The sequence below is a fragment of the Musa acuminata genome, chromosome BXJ3-5 (assembly GCF_036884655.1).
Source record: "Musa acuminata AAA Group cultivar baxijiao chromosome BXJ3-5, Cavendish_Baxijiao_AAA, whole genome shotgun sequence".
Taxonomy (NCBI): Eukaryota; Viridiplantae; Streptophyta; class Magnoliopsida; order Zingiberales; family Musaceae; genus Musa; species Musa acuminata.
In genome coordinates, this window is record NC_088353.1 from 41,002,596 (window position 1) to 41,024,268 (window position 21,673).

The 21,673-nt window shown below is 39.5% G+C and overlaps 3 protein-coding genes across 6 annotated transcripts; 1 reads left to right on the plus strand and 2 right to left on the minus strand.

Annotated features, from left to right (window-relative positions):
• The first annotated feature begins 146 nt into the window (after positions 1 to 146).
• Positions 147 to 8,655, plus strand: LOC103985429 (uncharacterized). Of its 4 annotated transcripts, none has more exons than XM_065152224.1 (8): positions 147 to 435; positions 780 to 1,095; positions 2,517 to 2,676; positions 3,811 to 5,279; positions 6,603 to 7,200; positions 7,290 to 7,510; positions 7,606 to 8,235; positions 8,469 to 8,655. In XM_065152224.1, exons 1-4 carry the CDS (start codon positions 235 to 237, stop codon positions 4,277 to 4,279), a joined length of 1,146 nt encoding a protein of 381 aa, XP_065008296.1. In that variant the 5' UTR covers positions 147 to 234; the 3' UTR covers positions 4,280 to 5,279; positions 6,603 to 7,200; positions 7,290 to 7,510; positions 7,606 to 8,235; positions 8,469 to 8,655. The 4 variants fall into 4 exon arrangements, with proteins under 4 accessions (XP_065008296.1, XP_065008295.1, XP_065008294.1 ...); XM_065152223.1 differs by having other exon boundaries at positions 7,375 to 7,510; XM_065152222.1 differs by having other exon boundaries at positions 6,603 to 7,510.
• A 534-nt stretch (positions 8,656 to 9,189) lies between these two features.
• LOC135638803 (uncharacterized) lies at positions 9,190 to 10,250 on the minus strand. Its single transcript, XM_065152226.1, has 2 exons — positions 9,581 to 10,250; positions 9,190 to 9,495 (listed from the first exon to the last, which is right to left on the minus strand). The coding sequence occupies exons 1-2, from the start codon at positions 10,115 to 10,117 to the stop codon at positions 9,340 to 9,342; spliced, it is 693 nt and encodes a 230-aa protein (XP_065008298.1). The 5' UTR covers positions 10,118 to 10,250; the 3' UTR covers positions 9,190 to 9,339.
• A 2,660-nt stretch (positions 10,251 to 12,910) lies between these two features.
• Positions 12,911 to 15,698, minus strand: LOC135637618 (uncharacterized). Its single transcript, XM_065150263.1, has 5 exons — positions 15,283 to 15,698; positions 15,157 to 15,206; positions 14,222 to 14,345; positions 14,033 to 14,137; positions 12,911 to 13,608 (listed from the first exon to the last, which is right to left on the minus strand). Exons 1-5 carry the CDS (start codon positions 15,461 to 15,463, stop codon positions 12,986 to 12,988), a joined length of 1,083 nt encoding a protein of 360 aa, XP_065006335.1. The 5' UTR covers positions 15,464 to 15,698; the 3' UTR covers positions 12,911 to 12,985.
• Positions 15,699 to 21,673: the final 5,975 nt, after the last annotated feature.

The following is a 21,673-nucleotide window of genomic DNA, read 5'->3' on the forward strand; positions in this document are numbered from 1 at the left end:
GTATTATATATTATTGTATTTAATCTTCTTCAGTTGACTATCATTTTCTGGTAAGAATTTTAAGAATATTCTTTTTTGATATTTTAAAATAATTATCTCTTGGTCTTTTTTTCCTGTTTTAAGTGAAGAATAATATTAAATGGAGCAGTGAGGACGGCGTGAGGCATCGTGTCGCCTCCGCGGCTTCTATTTCTCCGTGCCACCATTCCTACTTTCAACCCCCCGACTGCGAGCATGGCGACCTCCAATGCGCTCTTCATCCCCGCCTCCCCCGCGAGCTTCTCCCGAGCCGCCTCGATCTCTCGCTTACGCCTCCTTTCTCCTCCTTTTCTTCTTCCGATCGCGAGGCCGCTGCGGTTCAGACGCGTCTCTTCATCTCTCGCTCCTTCTTCCGCCCCTTCTCCTGTCCTCGATAATTCTCCGTCCCCATCTAAGGTAACCTACTTTTGACCAGATTTCCTTCTTTGCCTTCCCTTTGCCCCTTGTAATTTCTAGTTCAGGCGCCTGAAATTGGGTTTCTGACGGTAGTAATCGTGTTGGATCTTTCTGTGTAAATTGTTCTTGAATTTGTGGATATTTTGTGTTTATGCGAAGCTTTAACTAGATGGTGCATATTTATACGGTTTCCATTGGAAAAGATTGCCCTTTTATTCCCTATTAGAAGAATTTCGTTGTACATAAAATCTGGATGAGTAAAATAGGAGTATTTTCTTCGCTTGCATTTGGGTGATTTAGTATCGTGTTTTGCATTTGGCTGATAAGTGCCTGTGGCATTCCAGACTGGCAAGTGGCAGTGGAATTTTGACGGCAATTCTGTGAACGTCTACTATGAGGAGCATGAGGGGAAGAGTGCTGCAAATGCCAAGCAGATCCTCATGATCCCCACTATCTCGGACGCTAGCACTGTTGAGGAATGGAGGACAGTGGCGAAGGATATTGTTGCGCGAGAAGGAGATGTGCGATGCCGTGCTACTATCGTTGATTGGCCTGGTCTGGGATTTTCTGATAGGCCATCACTGGAGTACAATGCTGATGTCATGGAGAACTTTCTTGTCCAGTTTATCAATGCATCAGATGGTCCTCTGGCAAATTCAGGTGAAATTTTAATATGGGCTGACAAGAGTGACCACTTCCCTCATGTTGCCATTGTTTGTATTAGACATATTCGTGTAGAACTGATCAAAATCCAACTTGATAACATAGGATTCCAATATCATTCCATTATTAAATTGCAAATAGATCCTAAATAAGTTAGACCATTTACTGAACCTTCATACTTAACACATAAAACGGTACAATAATCTCATAGCAAAAGTAACCACTGTCTACAAGTTTCTGCTACAATACCAGCATATATCATCCCCGATTTTCCTGTTTTATTATGTATTTCTTTCTTCTAAATCAGCACATGTTTCTCTGCCATCATAACCAATACCTAGGTAGGCCGCAACTGATTAATGTTTACATCCTAGGGCATTTATTTGATGGGTGAAGGGTGTATTATAGTAGTATAAGAGGATCGAGACTACCGAGCACATTTTGCAAAGAATTAACGTGTATTGGAAATCATATAATGTGCATATAAGACAGCAGATGCAAACTCTAATATAGAACTGTTAGCCAAAAACTTCTCATTAACAAACCTAGATGAGCTCTGGGTAACCAATGTTTTAATTCTCTAGAGAAGTCATGTACTTTCTACACAAAAGTTTAGAGGTAGTCATCCTTAAGGGCATTGGTTATCTTGTGGATAACTTCATTGTTCAATTGATTGGTGCATCAGATTCTCCTCTGGTAAATTTAGGTGATCTGAAATTAAAGGTTTTGATTGTTGTGCAGCACAACTGCAATATGGTCATCTGCACAATTTCATGAATAATGATTATTGTAGCTCCATCCATGAGGAATTGTCATACCAAAGCCTCAGTCAATTTCATTATTTGGATAAAGAAACATTGACTTGTATCTGTCACTAAGGCTCTTTCTTTTGGTGATGCAGTTTTTAACCACATCTTGAAAAAGTTCCAGGTCTCGTTGAACCTGCATTAGTTTGACTGATCAACAAAATATAAGTTATTAAAAAATGGAGACCAAGAGTTTCTCCAAATTTTGTAGGCTGCACGTTTAGAATGACTTTTCTAGGAATGCTTTTAATCACTTAAATTCGGTATAATGTCTTCACTCTTATGCTTGGAATGGGTGCCTGACTATATAGTTACTGATTCGTGTGGCGCCTCATAGGACATTGTCCAATGGGAGAATGCTGTAGTATAAGATTTTTTCCTGTATTAGAAATCACATAATGTGAATGTACAAAATTGATATGTAATGGAAAATTGTTAGACAAAATTTTTTGTTGTACATGTTCAAATGAGCTAAGCATAACTAATATCTCTCAAATTCATATGTATGAATTGCTAATATCCATGAAACCTTCTTTTGAGCTGTGACTTCTTATTGTGAGATTATTTTTCCAGCTATTGTTGTATGTTCTTATTTTATTCTATCAAAAACAGAAGGCGAGTTGGTTATTTTTGGGGGAGGACATGCAGCAACTATTGCAGTTCGTGCAGCTGGAAAGTGTTCAATTAGTCCTGCATCCATAGCAGCTGTTGCACCTACTTGGGCTGGTCCTCTTCCTATAGTCTTCGGTCGAAGTTCAGACATGGAGTCAAGGTACTTACTTGTTTGACTTGATCTTGTATTGTTTCATATTTAATCTTATTTCCAACATATTAGTTGTAGAACATATATTAAGTGTACCTAAACTCATACAGAAGTTAGGTGTTTTGAATCTATGATGCACTTGAAAAAATGATCTGCAAGTAGTAGTTGTAATGGGTGGACAAATACTAACAGATAGTGACTTTGTTGTTTCTAACCTTCAACAGAAGTTTGCAAATATAACTAATAAAAATAACAAAGAATTTAATTAAAGAAGAGAGATCCTTTTAGTTAAATATCCTGTTTGTTTGCTTAGTGCATCTGAAATGTTGGATATGTTACAATTTTCCTATGATCTTTTAATCTTTGACTATATTTCCAAATTTATATAGAAGCTCTCTCTATTGTCTCACTTTCAGCTGGTCTTCAAGGTACTGTGTAAAGCTCCTAATTAAAGATCAGTGATCTTGTCAGCATTTTCAGCTAGGGTTTGGAGGGACTTGAGAAAGCCCTTGCACATTAGCACAGCTTTATTGAAGCTGGAGAACACAATGGTAATCGAGGATTGTAGAGGATAGGTGGATTAAAATAGTGACTGCTATGTGTCAATATATATGTTCAAATGCTATCCTTGTGCATCTGATTCCCAAGGTCAAAAACTTTTAGATAGATTGGCCTTTATACATGTGTGAGGTGCAGGCATATACAATATTTGTTCATTCACTAAAACTTAAGTGTCTACTCTCTATACAAAATTTTACAGTCCAAAGTAGTTATGGATCTAAGCTTCTTCTCCTCATAAGTTTATGCAATTAATTTGCATGGTTGGATTGTTTTGTGGCTAATCAAGGTAATTTCATGAAATCTAAGTGTTAGAATATGATCTCTATCTCAAGAGGTCATCTACAGGGAAAAACAAGCTGTTGAACATCCAAAATGAAGTTCACCTGATAGTCGCAATAAGCTTAGGTGTTTAGAATTTGTGCTTACAATGTAAACTAAGGTGCTTGTTTTTGGCAACGTATATATCTTGCAAGGTGATCATGTCCTGCTTTCAGTTTTCCAGTATTGATTACTGGTGAACTTTACCGCAAAGATAGAACATAGAACTGCCGTACTTACATGACCCCATGCCAATTTCTCTAGGTATGGACTCCTGAGGGGCACTCTGAGGGCACCAGCAGTGGGTTGGATGATGTACAATGTGCTGGTGAGCAATGAGAAGTCCATTGAATCCCAGTACAGGTCCCATGTCTATGCAGACCCAGAGAATGTCACACCAAGCATTGTGGAGAGCAGATATAACTTGACAAAACGGAAGGGTGCTCGATATGTTCCTGCTGCTTTTCTGACAGGCGAGCTTGATCCCGTTAAGTCTCGTGAGGAGTTTCTCCAACTATTTGGAGAACTGGAAGGGAAGATGCCAATATTGGTCGTATCAACAGTCGGTGCCCCCAAGAGGTCAAAAGCCGAGATGGATGCTCTAAAAGAAGCCAAAGGTGTCACTAAATTTGTGGTGGTTCCAGGGGCTCTTCTTCCACAAGAGGAGTATCCCTTGACAGTTGCAGAAGAGCTGTACAAATTCTTGCAGGAGCATTGTGGTTCAAAGAGCTAAAGTAAGAAGGTCATCAACCTGATCCTTCCTTTTTCCGGATCTCCTAGTAAGCTGTGGAGTTCAAATCAGTCATGTTTTATCGCAATTCTGGAATTCTGTATGATTTCTATCATTCCATTGATATAGTGTTATATTATCCTCTGTAGTATCAATAATGTTATACTGCCCATTGGGGTGTCAATCATATATGCTCCCCTCAATCAGAACTAGATATTTCCAGATAGAAAACTTCAATCACTAAGTTAACATGTATTTTTCGAGTGACAAGTAGTAAGACCTGTGTCATTGTTTAAGATATTTTCAGTGACACAATTAATTTGTCCCAAAAATTTTCATGTCATCTTGCTAGTATCAATTTCTAGTTGTAAATTGCAGGTGAATAAGTAGTCACGACATCATTATATTGTCTTATTACTCATTTTATGATACAATCTGAATAAATCAGCCATGAATATAATTTGTCGCATGATTTAATGACAAATATATTTTTTTTGTTACTGAAATTTCTACTGATGAATCATTTAATCACTGGATCTTTTAGTGATAAATATTTGTATTTTTTCAAATATGCAAAAAAAAGAAGATATTTTTAATTTTTTTTTGTTTTCATGGAAAATCTCTGATTTTTTACGTTGAAGTGGACGGTTGCGATCAACTGTCATTATACTTTCTTTCTCTCTTTCCCGTCCATCGCGCGGCGATTAAATCCTAAAACCCTCCCGACCTCGTCCTTTGCCGTAATCACGTCTCCCCGAACCCTACTCCTCGCGATCGACGTCTTCGCCTCGATCGCCCCCCTTTCTTACCCTTGAGGCGAATTGGGAGCTCCGCTCGCCTTCGATGGCGATCACCGTTTTCTTAAAGGTCCCTGGTGAGGGATCGCTTGGCCTCCTCTACAAGCTCGTCCTCGATCTCCCCGAACGCGAATCTGATCGAGGCCTGATGGTCCGCCGTGGATGCCTGCGTTGAATGCGTCCTCTCGTTGGCCTCAAGTAAGATGGTAACGGCTTCGCTCCTTTTCTCCATTGCGTGTTCATCCTCCATACATGTCAGAACGGCTTCATCTTTTTCGCTAAGGCAAAATTATAAAGCAATTGAAATTTGTCTAACAGCTAGAAATTGAAGAAATAGAATTATGAAACTGATATAACATCACTCTTTTAAACACGATTAAAGTACTATTTTTGTTTAGATTGGTGATAGTTCCAAGATATACTTGTGGATTAATATTCTTGCAGTTTAGTCTTACACATTGATAGTGAAAGATTTAGTTTCCCTCAAGTACTGATTGGGGTACAAGTTAATGCTAAGAACTTATATGAATTTGCTGATATTGGTAAATAAAAAGATACAAAACAATTGATATGGCAAGTAGATTCTTTTTATTGTGTAATTATCATGTGCAACAAGCCTTGAGATTTACTTAGAGAGTTAAAAATGTTCTTGTCTAACATGATAAACAATAAATAATTAGCAAGTATTGCTATATTCTTAAAAAAATTGCTTCAGTAATTTTAGAAAATTGAGGCCGAAATAACATTTCAATATCGTCGCCTTATGATGCTCAATACAAATGGCAGTTGACAACATTTTTATATCATTTACACATCTTGTTCATTGAAGAAAAGTGAAGTACTCAAGTTTCTAATGTCATATTTCTTATCTCTCAAGCTCATTGAGTATCCTATTAGTCAACATTATTAAAAGATTTGGATACTTCAACAAAGTTTCTGAAATGCATCTGAGATATTTGAGCGCTGGCACCTGATACACGTAAGATATTGGGTGGTAAGCATTTAGAAGTATATATATCTTGTAGTTGGCCACTATGCTTAGACTTGGACTTTTAGTTTTGAAGCATTCATGTTGGATGTGCCTGCTATGCCCCTCATTTTTAACATTCCTACAAATTAATAATTTATTTTTGTATTCAAGCAGCTTCAGAGCTTGGATAGACTTCGTGCTAAGATTATCCTTAAGTGTTTCTTTCTCACTGATATGCTGCCTGATTGCACAATTCCAGCTTCTCTTGTTTCGATATTGTCAGATGAAATGCCTGGGAACTGGAAATATTTTGCAAGCATTAGATGACACAATAGGCCAATACTAATAATGGCACAAAATCATACTGGTCGTGTTGGCCTTTGCAAACTTTTATGATGCGATGATGTTAGAACTACTGTCTATCTAGATGTTAGAAGATTTAGTTTATAGGTGAACAATGTCTGCACAAATTCGATGTCTTGAATAGAAAACACTGGTGACCTTCACAACTTTTACATTCGGTGCTTGTTAACTTGGATTTCTTTTCTTGTTTTTGCAGGTAAACTGGAATCTGGAACAGAAGTTGCTGCATTATGTAGACAAACACTAATGGCCTTGAAGTTTTTATTCATCCCTGAGCCCTTCCTATAGTCAGACTTTGAGGTTTCCAAGATCTCCGTACATGAAGGTTTCGGAAATACATTCCACAACCATCAGAAACATGGCATGCATTCTTTTCTATCGGGCGACCAAGGAAGTAATGAATGAGATGGATGATGATGATGATGAACTGTTGAGTGTCTGGCTTAGTGCTGATGAAGACCGACCTGTTCAGTGTTTCAACACTTTTATGAGAGAAAAACATGTACAAGTTGATTCAGCCGGAGGTCATTAGATTACTGAAGGCGTTCAAGAACCATCAAGAATCCATGAAGAGGAAATAATATGCCCGAGCCAAGAGAAAAATATGGCTGAGACACAAAGTGGAAGACCCGAGTTCCAGAGCTATTGTTATGGCTGTCGATGACAAGGCATCTCCAGATGAAGGCGAAACCACTATCCAAGATGTTCCCAAGGATGACCCTTGCTGGTTAATGTTTAGTAATTTGGAAGCCCCAGATGCATCTTATGGCTGGGGCTGATGCTTCTGAATGCTTGTAAGTCTCTGATAAGGTTAAGGAGCCGCTGCTTACCTATGATTCTGATTCAGTGTCTCTTGATTCACTACCAAATATTATTGATGCAGATCCAGACACCATCTATATCTCGAGGTGCTATGTTCTGTTTTCATCTAAATTTACAGTGTTGTAGCTAACTTAAGATGATTTCAGATGGAAGCAGATAGAATGTCTCATCATAATGTCCTCTCAGCTGATATCTATGGTTGAGTCTCCAAGAAATGGGAGGATCTGCACGCACAGAACAACAATTTTGAGCTACTTTGTAATGAAATCCAAGTCCTTTCAGGTGACACAAATCTCATAGACTTCTGTAGATGGCCTCTGTTTTTTCTGTTTGCCTTTCATTGCATGTCATTAAGAATTTGTATTATGTTGTTACAGAGCTACGTGACGTGTCATTTCTCCGTGTGGCAGATCTCAACCGACTCTCTGATTCCAACCGCCCCGTCTCCCTTCACGCGTGGTTCGAAATTGGTCCTCCACGTGGCCTTTCCAATCTGGCAGTCAATCGTGGCTTGAAGTCCCGTTATCCGCGTGGCAGATCTCAACGAACTCTCGTATCCACGTGTCAAGCTCGTCACCTCGCGCACCCGTCGAGGTCGCGTGCCGTAAACGTAGCAGCAACCCGCCTCTCTCACTCCCTCTGTCCCCGTCGATCCCCTATTTATTTTCCTCCCCAGCCAAAAACCCTATCACCGGATACGTGAGAGAGAGAGAAAGAGAGACCACATGACGGCGGCAATCTCGATGGTTGGGGAAGGGAAGGAAGAGAAGGGGCCGGAAGTGGAAGAGAGCGGCGGTGGCCGGCCGTTGGTCCACAGCCAGGTGCGAAGAATACGGGAGGAGGACCTCCGGATCGGCGACGGCACCGGCGAGGGGCTGAGCACGAGGGATCTTCGGATCCCCGTTCCCCTCCACACCGCCGCCGCCGCCGACGCCCTCCTCTGCTCCCGCTCGGCGCTGCCCTCCTCCCCTCTCCGCAAGAGCAAGGCCGCCTTTGGATCAGCTTAGGTTCGTATTCTCTCTCTACGAGATGATCCTTCTCTTTCGTTCCCCTCCCATCTTTATTATACCCATTCTTTCTCCTAATATCATAATAGATTTACCTTTGAAAATTTCTTCGAAAAACCATGATTGATATTTATTTTTTTATGTTATGGATGCATATTGTACTCTTAATGAAAAATGTTTTTTTATTATTTCGTCCTTATATATGATTTTTGTCAATCCGTTTGCATGTGCAGGTGGCGACGCGGAGGCAGGCCAAAGTTCTGGAAGTAATTTTCTAATTCTTTTTTTTTTTTTTTTGTTGGTAGTGTGTGTGTGTGTGTTTCCCTTCTTCAGCCTTCTTGCGGTCCATTGTACAGGAGCAGTAGATCTTATATTTGTAGACTGTAGAATTGGTCATAAGCAAACGTATGATTGATTGCAGAGTTTTGGTCTATTTCTCCCCATTTCTTTATTCTTTTTACATTTTATTCGGTTTGGCGAGTATACTCTCACAACCGTCAGGTCAACTAACTCTGTAACCGTCGGGGAGCGAGAGAGCGCGCGGGGAGGCGGGCGGGAGGCTTCGAGGAAGCTTCCATCGATTGGCCGGTCCACCACGGACGTTCGCGCCTCGCCCCACGTCATCTGCCGTGGATCCCACGGACTCTAGATGGACCCCTGGTGAGCTCACCCGTTTCATTTCTTACAGCACTAACCATATGGGTAGGTATTTTTTTGGGTGTTCTTAGCGCTGTTTAATTTGAATTCACGAACATCAGCAGCTGACGCCAAAAGCTGGAGGAAGTCCATTTCTCATTTACCCAAAAATGATGAGTTGCATCTCAAGGTAGACCGTTCGTGGTAGGATTAGGGATACAAAATTGCCGAGGTTAGGTCTGTTTCCCTCGTGCTTACGGAAGCCGCTCCCCCAAGTTGGTCTAGTGGCAGATAAGGCAGAGAAAGGAATATTATAGATGAACTAAGTAGAATTTTTCTTGTGTTATGTACAGGAAATCCAAGGTTACCCGTGCTACATCATAAGTCCCACACTTAGAAAAAGGTACATTATGTATGCATATGCAGATACATTAGGTGGAGTGGAACAAAGGAGAGGACGAACCGTGCTCACGACCGGAGGAGACTGCGGATGATGTCGGCCTCGGCGCTGTCGCTGTCCATGGTCGCCATGAGGGCCGAGAGGCGGTTGCTCAGGTCGTCGACCTCCCGGTTGAGTTTCCTGATGTAGTTGCACGTCTCCTTCAGTAGCTTTGCTGCCGAAGCCTGCAGAAGAGAGCACAGAGGCACTGACATCAGATGAGCAACACAAGTAAGGAGTCGAGGGACTTGAGGAGGGGCGCTTGCTTACCCTGCCGCTGCCTCGTCGGCGGGCTTCTGGGAGGAGGGACTGCAGCTTGGAGACGAGCTCGCTGATCTCCTCCTCTGAGATCCTGGACCTCCTGCTCGACATCTTGCGACCTGCCTCAAAATGGTGTGGTAAGGAGGGAGGGAGAGCTATATAGGAGGTGGACAGGACCTTGGGTTTAAATCTCCTCAAAGCTAAGCCTCTAGGAGTGAAGGCATGAGGGTAGGACATGGCTATCTCAAGTGGCTTATCATGTGATGAATTCCACTTGTAGGCCCTTTCTCTACAGGAAAACGGAAGAGACTCGATTCCCTTTTGGGGGTGGGCACGAGTCGCATACGACCATGAGAGACAAAAACACACAGCAGCAGCAGCTGCAGCTGCAGGTGGAGACGGGCGGGGAGGACGGCCTCCGCTCCTCCCAAACCCACACAAACAGTGGCTGCCCACCATGTGTCTCATCCAACACGTCCACATGCGCTTTAAATGGCGTACCAACTTGTGATGACACCCATGGTGGTGTGCAGGAAACCTTCTCATGCAGTGTCGATGGATCGTGTTTTCAACTGTAGAGAATTGAAGGTAGAACAGGAGGAGGAGAAGAGAGAAAGGAGAGAGGGCATGTACGACTGAGAAGCTCCCCACCTGCCATGGCCGGATGCGACGAGTTAGGTGCGAGCGGGCCGAGTGACGGACGGTGGGAACCCATCGAGATTAATATATATGAGTATCTGTATACACGACAAACAGATGTCCAACACGGGAGGAGTCGATGCAGCGCCGCGTGGCCTCGCACGCACTTTAAAGCAGAGATGGTCGGAGCCTCGTGGCTACGTATAGGTATGTTGACCCCGAGGGGGATCCAACACAGTTGTTTAGCTTTAAGATTCGCGCAGGGTTACTGCAGGGTGAGGGGTAGGCTGTAAACTCGACGCGTGCCATCGAGGATGATTGAAATTGTGAGAGAGAGAGAGAGAGAGAGAGAGAGAGGAACGACTCAATCAAGAAATCGAGGATGATTGAAAATGAATCAGTGTCTGGGTATGGATGCTGTCCATCACTCGACGTACTGCTTGAGATTGAGATTGGGGGAAGTTTGTCTCGATCTCTCCCATAATGTTTATGTTAGAAATGATTAAGATAGTGATGTGGGTTAATCATTTGGCTCCGTTGATGATGTGGCTTCATTGACATGGCTCACCCACTTGTCGTCTATGGCTCAACCACCTCTATCGGGATGGCTCAACTATCGATCGAGGTTAATCAATTGCCCTTTATGTAATCGATTACATATCGTAATTGACCTGTTGAGGTGAGGGTTTCTTGTCGGTTTTTAAATGGATCCATTTTGGTCGTGAGGTCAGCAATCTTGATTCGAATTTGTTTGGTGAACTCATGCATTTGAGCTTAATCTCCCCAATTCGATCAGATTTGCATTCTTATGCTCCAACAATGAGCGAAGCAAAATAATGTCATCTCTTAAGCTGCTGTTCTTATAATAAAATATATTTTGAATATCAGTCATGTCACGACCCACGTCACGTCATGCTCCTGTCGAGTCGGCACGAGGATTGACTCCCCACACTGAATCGAAGCTCGTTCGGGAAGGTGCCCCCTCGGTAAGTCTCGTCCTGGAAAGTTTGGGACAGCGTTGTATGACGTCGTTCCATGCTCACCAGGCGGTGCCCGTACAAAGATACAATATAGCCACTCGAGGGTTGGTCGTCACGCTAAATTCGTATACGATCGATCCTCGGGCAGCAGTATAAAAACTCGTGACCGACACCTAGTTAAGGGTAAGAACAAAAAAAGAAGAGAAGACCACTAACTTAATCTACGAGGGATCCAACTCGAGAACACCATGACCAGGGTCTGTGTGTAGGAGTTTGGCCACCCCGAAGGCACGATCAACCCGACCGACAACTCAACTCGTTCTCGGCTCGTCCACCGTCCGACCGAGAAAAGTGCCGCCAACCCTGGGAGCTCCGAATATTGGCTCGTGGATAAAGCCGTGCTAACACCTCAGTATTGAGATGATACACCGTTGCAAGCGCCTTTTCAATCGGATCTCGGGAAAGAAATCATACCATTCCAAAAATCCAGTTTAATGGAGGGTGGACTTCCTGGTTACTACTACGGACGATTCTGCCGACCACTTCCTTGGCTTGGCATTTATGGCTTTGCTCGTCTGTATGTGATCCACAGAAGAAGTCAAGATTGGTCCCTGTGAGAGATACTGTGCAGACATTGTCTGGTTTCCAGCATGTGCTGATATGAGCAATCTTGCTCCAAATATGACGCCATCATCATCTTACAAAATTAAAATTATATTTTTTTATTATATTAAATGATATATAAAATGCTCAAACTTGATTTCGAACTTAAAGATACATCACTTGTATAATAATATACTAATAATCAATCGGGTGTCTCAGCAGAGATATAAATTTTTATCTAACTCATCATAGTATGAGGTCATAATCTTAACCTGAATTCGAACTAAGATACATTACTTGTATAATAATATATTAATAATCAATCGGGTGTCTCATTAGAGATATATATAAATTTTTATCGAACTCATCATAATATGAGGTAATAATTTTATTCGTATAAATAAAAAAATATAAGCTTCGTTTAACTCACTATAATGTCTTATCAAACTCTAAAACTCCAACTTCTTGGTGGTGTCTTTGGATCCAATAGAAAAGCATGATCATAATTTTATGTTTATAAAGAAAAAATTATAATTTTCGAATTCAAATCCTAAGCATGTAAGATTGTAAAGGATAAACCTCATTCCACTTTGAACGCTAAGAAAGGATGAGAAATGAAAAAATAACGACGAAAAGTCAAAAATCCCTCCATAAAGAAAAAAGAAAAAAAAAAAAGAGAATTATGATAAGTTAAAAGCCACTACATATAAGAAAAGACGAAAAAGGAAGAGAAAAGATAAAGAGAACGATGATAGTTGAAAAGTCACTCCATATGCTTGTGCAATAATTGGTCGATAAAAAGTAAAGATTGGTTCCAGTGAGTGATCCTATGCGGATTTGTTTTCCTACGTGTGCTGATAACTCAATCAATCCTTGCTCCAAACTTTTTGAACTTTCCAACAATGTATATCGAATCCCAACTCTCCACTCCACTTTGGTTTGTGGAGGATAAGAAAGCTCTATCGACAATGTCTATCAAACCTCAACTCCACTTTGGTTTGTGGGGGATAAGAAAGCTCAGTTTTCCCTCTATAAACAGCGCGAGAAGTATGATCCAGTGCATCATTTCCATCAATAAACACAAAAAAACTCACTCTGACACCAAGAAAACAAAAGAAAAAGGAAAAAGAGGTCGATGATTTTTTTTTTTTTATTTCAAAGCATGCATAATGCTGGCATTTGCAGCGGCTAATTAGAACAAGAACTTGAACAACATGTTGTGTTTGTAATCCTTCCCAGGGTTCACAATCTGGGATGGGAAGTTGGGGTGGTTCACAGAGTCAGGAAAGCCTTGTGTCTCTAAGCACAATCCAGCATGTTTGCCATAGATTTGGCCTCCCTTCCCTTTGACATTATTCAGAAAGTTCCCGGTGTAGAACTGCACACCCGGCTGGTTCGCCCACAGCTCGAAAGCCCTTCCTGAACCGTCGCCATCCTTCACGACCGCGACCTTCCTCATGCCGTTGCTGCCTATCGGCTGATCCAGGACGTAGTTGATGTCATAGCCACCTGATAGCTTGTCGATGTGGCTGCCGACGGTTGTGGGCTTCAGGAAATCGTATGGTGTGCCAGAAACTGGCACGATGGTACCGATTGGGATGAGATTCGCATCGACAGGCGTGATCTTGGATGCAAAAATTTGGACCATGTTCGAGAGGATTGTGCCACTGCCATGGCCTCCGAGGTTCCAGTAGCTGTGCTGTGCCAAGTTCACTGGTGTTGCCTTGTTTAGGGACTTGGCACACATGGCTATGCTCAGTTCATATGGTGCTGATATCTTGTAGGTAACAAACACATCAAGAGCACCAGGGAAACCTGTAGAAGGCATCAAGTTTCACTTACAGAAAGATTGTAAGTGTTAAGACTCGGAAATCACAGTGGACATGAACTTAAGTGGTTATTTACTTGAACAAAAGAGATTCTCCAGCAATGTTATCATCATCTATGACCACTGAGGCATGGAGTACCTCCAAAATTAAAAGCACCAGAAAATGATATGAAAATGAGATGATGTAGAAAATGATATGCAACTTCTTCTTTGGTGAGAGGAAGAGTAGAAAAAGTAGTCAGTAAAATTATACCATTTCATTGTTTTGGTGTGTTTTTTCTTCTTAAATTTGATGATAAGATAGCCTACGTACTGATCAGCAAAAAGAAGAAGAAATTAGATCTAATCTTGCAGGTAAAGCCGTGTCAACGATCTCACCCTTAGAGGAGATGGCAATAATGTCATACATACCTTGTTCCCCATCAAAACTATGGTAGTATAATGTGATGTAAGGGAATTCTCCGTCAACTTTCTCCTTTACAGTCCAAATAACATGACTGAACCCTCTGTGGCCACCTGAAATTGAGGGATCAAAGAAATTATGCTCTTAAACTAGCTGATGATTTTAACCGGGAAGAAAGAAAACAGGTTTATTCATACCATGAAGTGTGTTGTTTCCACTGTTTTTAGACAATCTGTATGCCTTTCCATTTAGAACAAATCGTGCACCCGATATCCTGTTAGCAACTCGTCCAACTACTGCTCCAAAATTAGCTGAATTGTTCTGATTAAAGAACACAGGGCGTAAGAATTAGTGCTCCAATTCAACAAACAGATGGAAGATCAGCATGCATCCACAAGAAAGTAATATCTTGTAACACACACCAAAGCATAATTTGGTCGGTCACCTTTGCTATCCAAATCTTTCTTGTGAGTTATAGTTGAAAGAACAAAGGATGCAAAATTAGTGTTCCAATTCACAAACAAATGGAAGATCAAGGAGAAGAGAGATCAACATGTATCCACAAGAAAGTAATATCTTGTAAGACACACCAAAGCATAATTTGGTTTGTCACCCTTGCCATCCATGTCTGTCTTGTGGGTGTTGAGTTTAATCTTTTGGAAGAATGAGGTCAGGTGAAGTGAATAAACTCTAGTGAATTGTTCCTCAAGTTTCACTAGAAATCATGGAAGGACCAGAGTTGAAGGGAAGGGGAAATTAGCATACATCCAAAGCAGCCCCCACCAAGATGATGTGATCTGGATAGAATATAAACTTACTGTACAAAGGCACATGGAATCACATGGAAAGACCAAATAAAATATGTAATAGATCGGAAAAAGTGCTTATTCTTGATTAGGAAAATGTGTCTCCTTGACTCATTGACCTTCCCCCAAACTTTTCATGTACTACAAGTTGGTATCTTTTTCCTACAAACAAGATGTGGAGCAACATCCACTGTGGGCAAATTTGTTGTAGTGTCACTGAGGAAATCACTTGGATTGGCAGTCTCTCTACTAAGATCACAAGCAGAGGTAGCAGAAATCAATGCTTGAACAGGATTCAATGAAGAGAAGAGGGAGATTGATCTTACAATATATGGACCAAGCCCATCATACCCAAGAACAACATCCCCCAGGTTTCCTGCAGTAGAGAGAAAAAGGAAGTCAGGGCTCTGTTGATCCCTGCAGAGAGAAGCAAACTATCAAGCAACGGAGACCTTTTGAATCGGGAAGAACGACGGAGGTGATAATGGCACCCCAGTTGGTCACCTTCACAGAGAAATCGCCCTTCTTCAGCTCATAGAAGGCCACTATCTTCCTCGGCGCGGCACTGCAAGAAGTGCTCAGCAAAGCTGAGGCTACAAAGAGGAGGAAAGGGAGAAAGGGAAGCTTGGCCATGGCTGGGGAGTGGAAAAGGGAGATTCCCTTTGGAATGAGAGAGGAAGGTGAGGCGCGAAGAGTATATAGAAGTGGGATGCTGAGAACAGCTCTGGAATTGCTGTGGGAAAGCCAAGTGTGATAAGGGTGGAAAGTGTTTGATGAAATGATTGAAGCTGATTGGTGTGAGACTGTTCTGTTCCTTGCCCATTAGTTTGACTTAGTCAACGCGAGTCTTTTTTTTTTCCTTTATCAAAATTGCATATATATATATATATATATATATATAATATTACAAAATTAAAAAAAAAACTTTTAGATTTTTAATTAGATAGTTAGCATATTGACAATGAAAATTATAATTGATGTTAATAGATCTCCAAAAATATCACTTTTGAATTAGATTTAGAATATAGACCAAACGGAATCGATAAAAGTAATAAAAAGGATATCTTAAATATTTAACATTTAATTTTTTTAGAATTCATTTGTTATCATGATTAATTGCAACTAATTTGAGTTTATTATATGGATGAGTGGCATTATATGAATGATTTAAATACCTAAAGGAATATATATGTATATATATATATTTCAGAGGAAAAAAAAAATCTGATATCTGAAAAATAGACATGTAAACTTTTTTTGATCTGGACTTTGAGGTTTGATATATTTATAATGCATTTTTTTTTTGGTTAGGAGCACATGGAAATGCCACTCTTTTATTTAGGAAATAATAAAAGACAACATGATTGAGAAAAATTAGGTTGTGAGAGTCTTCCAAGATTTACATTATAACAAAAGGAAAATGACTCTACCCACATAATTTCAAAAAGTAATAAGTGTTCAACAAATTTATCACCCAAAAAATTTCAAAAAATGAACCAAAAAATTATAGTGACAAAATATGAAATCAATTTTGCCAATAATAAAACAAACTCCTCACTAGAGGCACTAAAAAAAACAAGTGAAATAAAACTGAACTTTGTGTTCCCAAAAAATATATATTATGAATATTTATAGGAAAAGTTTTTTATGTTTATTAATTCCATAGTAAACCCAAATAAATCCAAGTTATATGGTGAATTGTTTTCAGATAAGGCATAGAAATGAGAGAAATAAATTACAAATTTACGGAGAAAAAAAAATTCAGAGAGGTGTAGAATTAGCACCATATTAATTTTCATGAAAAAGAAACATCAAGTGAATGAAAAACATGTATATTAATATGCCTTAGTCATTTCATGTACCATATTAATTAATTTAATATATCTACACATTGTCTAACTTATTAAAATCATCATCAATTTCGAATGACTCCTAACCAAATGTAACATCAAAATCTAAACAACACTATTTCTCGATGTGTCGGTCAAGTGTTTGATGTAATGTCTTCTATTATTTTGTCCCTCGAGAGGGCGTTGGAGCATTTAATGCTCACTGAATGAGCTTTGTGTTGGCATCATATCCATTCACGTGATTTGAAGGACTACATAAAGAGACTCGATAGCCAACCTTTCCTTGCGTACTGTCTGTCGCCTTATTAATTATATCAACAGTGCATATCGATGTGAATCGACCATCAAATATCAATTTTAGAGATATCCAACTAATAAATAAAAGATAAAAAACCTTAAAGATTAAAGAATTATGACTTTAATAAGATATAAGATCAAAGAATTCATATCTCAATATATGAATTATTTGACATGTAACATGAAAATACGGATTCATACCTTTTCACAGAGACGATCGGACGAACACCTACCAGGCGTGCGTGTCGGACGACATGAACAACCGTTTAGAAGAGTTCGATCATCGACACGATGGCTACTGGATTTGTCCGCAACAGAGATTAATATGGTGTATGAATCCACCAGTCTGTGAATGCTCGTCTTTTTATTATCTTTAAACTGAATGGATCTGAGCTTAGTTGATTACCTTTAGCTTCCGAGAGGTGTCATTGCCAGCAAAGGGAATGACACTTGCTACCTTCGCCACTACCTTTCCCATCATGAATTCCCAGAAAAATGTTTCTCCCAGCCTGCATGCATTATATGTACTTTTCTTGGCCTGCGTTAGTGCTCAAGAACATACCTTTCACTGCAGAGATGTGACTTCTCCCCCCACCGAACAGAGACTGGAGTAAGAGAGACAGCTGGTGAACAGCATCATGCACAAAATGTGCACATAGAACTGTCAAAATTCTGCATCTACCAATAAGATGTTTTCTCTCTGCTTGACATCAGTTCTAACCAGAAAAAGGCACAAAGCTGCATCAACCCAATCATGCGTCCTCGGGCAGAGAGCATGTGTTGAGTGGCACAAGTGCGAATGGCACTTCCTACCCTTCTCCGTGCCATTTGATCTTGGAAGGACATTTGTGCTTGTTACTTTTTCTGGAGTTACTTTACATATCTATCTATCTATATTTCTTTATTTGTTTCTATGTTATTCTTGATAAGTCAAGTTTGGAATCGTCCCACATGTCAACGATTAAGATGTAATCTAAGTCTAATTTCTGAGTTCATCATAGATTTGGTATTGAAAAAGGAGAGATTTGGTAGATGATCCTGCACCGAGATATGTCTCTTCTAGGGAAAGAGTAGGGTGGTTGATCACTCAGTACTCCCACCGTTATTATCTTGTGTCCAAACTATTTATCAATATGAGTTAAACAAGCGAAATAGTTTGATGATCATTCGAATCGATGTAATAAACGAATATAATAACTCGAGATGAGTGAGGGTGATTTTAACTAGATCTTACTAAACAAACTACGTAACGCCCCCTAGGCGATCATTATAAAAAGGTCATACAACACAAAGAGTAATCGAACAACTTGAGCTCGACTTATCCAACTTATTCAATTAGACTACTGACTTAAGCATCATATAAGCATTATCAAGAATACCCCTCGAATTAGTTTTGTTGGATTTAGGTATCAAATTTGATGAATTTTACCTTAGACCGACTTGAAGTGATATAAGGTTGGATCCGACTATGCATCCAGATCAAATAATTAAAATTTAGTTTAATAGTTTGATGCTAAAAGGAGGGCCAAGGATGTCTCAAGGGAACTTCATAGGTCTATCTCGATTAAATATCGATGATCTAAAGCCCTTAAACTTGTATGGTTCAACTTCGATGGTCTTAAATGCTCACCAACTAAATCTTCTAATCTTAATAATTTAGAGTCCGAAGATGATCCTGCACCGAGATATGTCTCTTCTAGGGAAAGAGTAGGGTGGTTGATCACTCAGCACTCAGCACCGTTATTATCATATGTCCAAACCATTGATCGATATGAGTTAAACAAGCGAAATAGTTTGATGATCATTCCAATCGATGTAATAAACGAATACAATAACTCGAGATCAGTGGGGGTAATTTTGACTAGATCTTACTAAACAAACTACATAACGCCCCCTAGGCGATCATTATAAAAAGGTCATACAACACAAAGAGTAATCGAACAACTTGAGCTCGACTTATCCAACTTATTCAATTAGACTACTGACTTAAGCATCATATAAGCATTATGAAGAATGCCCCTCGAATTAGTTTTGTTGGATCTAGGTATCAAATTTGACGAATTTTACCTTAGACCGGCTTAAAGTGATATAAGGTTGGATCCGACTATGCATCCAGATCAAATAATTAAAATTTAGTTTAATAGTTTGATGCTAAAAGGAGGGCCAAGGATGTCTCAAGGGAACTTCATAGGTCTATCTCGATTAAATATCGATGATCTAAAGCCCCTAAACTTGTATGGTTCAACTTCGACAGTCTTGAATGCTCACCAACTAAATCTCCTAATCTTAATAATTTAGAGTCCGAAGATGATCCTGCACCGAGATATGTCTCTTCTAGGGAAAGAGTAGGGTGGTTGATCACTCAGCATCGTTATTATCATGTGTCCAAACCATTGATCGATATGAGTTAAACAAGCGAAATAGTTTGATGATCATTCCAATCGATGTAATAAACGAATATAATAACTCGAGATCAGTGAGGGTGATTTTGACTAAATCTTACTAAACAAACTACATAATGCCCCCTAGGCGATCATTATAAAAAGGTTACACAACACAAAGAGTAATCGAACAACTTGAGCTCGACTTATCCAACTTATTCAATTAGACTACTGACTTAAGCATCATATAATCATTATCAAGAATGCCCCTTGAATTAGTTTTGTTGGATCTAGGTATCAAATTTGATGAATTTTACCTTAGACCGGCTTGAAGTGATATAAGGTTGGATCCGACTATGCATCCAGATCAAATAATTAAAATTTAATTTAATAGTTTGATGCTAAAAGGAGGGCCAAGGATGTCTCAAGGGAACTTCATAGGTCTATCTCGATAAAATATCGATGATCTAAAGCCCCTAAACTTGTATGGTTCAACTTCGACAGTCTTGAATCCTCACCAACTAAATCTCCTAATCTTAATAATTTAGAGTCCGAAGATGATCCTGCACCGAGATATGTCTCTTCTAGGGAAAGAGTAGGGTGGTTGATCACTCAGCATCGTTATTATCATGTGTCCAAACCATTGATCGATATGAGTTAAACAAGCGAAATAGTTTGATGATCATTCCAATCGATGTAATAAACGAATATAATAACTCGAGATCAGTGAGGGTGATTTTGACTAAATCTTACTAAACAAACTACATAATGCCCCCTAGGCGATCATTATAAAAAGGTTACACAACACAAAGAGTAATCGAACAACTTGAGCTCGACTTATCCAACTTATTCAATTAGACTACTGACTTAAGCATCATATAATCATTATCAAGAATGCCCCTTGAATTAGTTTTGTTGGATCTAGGTATCAAATTTGATGAATTTTACCTTAGACCGGCTTGAAGTGATATAAGGTTGGATCCGACTATGCATCCAGATCAAATAATTAAAATTTAATTTAATAGTTTGATGCTAAAAGGAGGGCCAAGGATGTCTCAAGGGAACTTCATAGGTCTATCTCGATAAAATATCGATGATCTAAAGCCCCTAAACTTGTATGGTTCAACTTCGACAGTCTTGAATGCTCACCAACTAAATCTCCTAATCTTAATAATTTAGAGTCCGAAGATGATCCTGCACCGAGATATGTCTCTTCTAGGGAAAGAGTAGGGTGGTTGATCACTCAGCATCATTATTATCATGTGTCCAAACCATTGATCGATATGAGTTAAACAAGCGAAATAGTTTGATGATCATTCGAATCGATGTAATAAACGAATATAATAACTCGAGATCAGTGAGGGTGATTTTGACTAAATCTTACTAAACAAACTACATAATGCCCCCTAGGCGATCATTATAAAAAGGTTACACAACACAAAGAGTAATCGAACAACTTGAGCTCAACTTATCCAACTTATTCAATTAGACTACTGACTTAAGCATCATATAATCATTATCAAGAATGCCCCTTGAATTAGTTTTGTTGGATCTAGGTATCAAATTTGATGAATTTTACCTTAGACCGGCTTGAAGTGATATAAGGTTGGATCCGACTATGCATCCAGATCAAATAATTAAAATTTAATTTAATAGTTTGATGCTAAAAGGAGGGCCAAGGATGTCTCAAGAGAACTTCATAGGTCTATCTCGATTAAATATCGATGATCTAAAGCCCCTAAACTTGTATGGTTCAACTTTGACAGTCTTGAATGCTCCTCAACTAAATCTCCTAATCTTAATAATTTAGAGTCCGAAGATGTCAAAGGTTGTCTATCGATCTAAATCCATTTTTTATCCTTGACCTAAATCTTTTTGGATAACTTTTTTTAAGATCTGACTTTTATCCAATTGTAGGACCTATAACCATGACAATTTATGCTAAAACCTTCTACACCCTAATTCAGCAAATGCAAGTTTTAACTAGGGTAATTGGAAGATATTCATAGGGTAACCAAAGTCCCAAACTGCCTTGATAAGATGAATCAATAATTGGAGGATATTCATAAAGAAATTAAGCAAGATAAATAACCAGAGACAAAAGTTATACTTATGATCTCGTACAAGGGACATAAGTAATGAACTGACTTCAGGCTTTCTATGCTTGACTTATATGATGGAAAATCCGATCTATCCAAGCATGTTGTAATATTTACCTCATAAATGATTTTTTACGATACTTCCGACCCTCTTATACGTCTGTAACATCTTGATTAGTTCCACCATGTAAGTAGGCAAGATTAATATTAGCATAT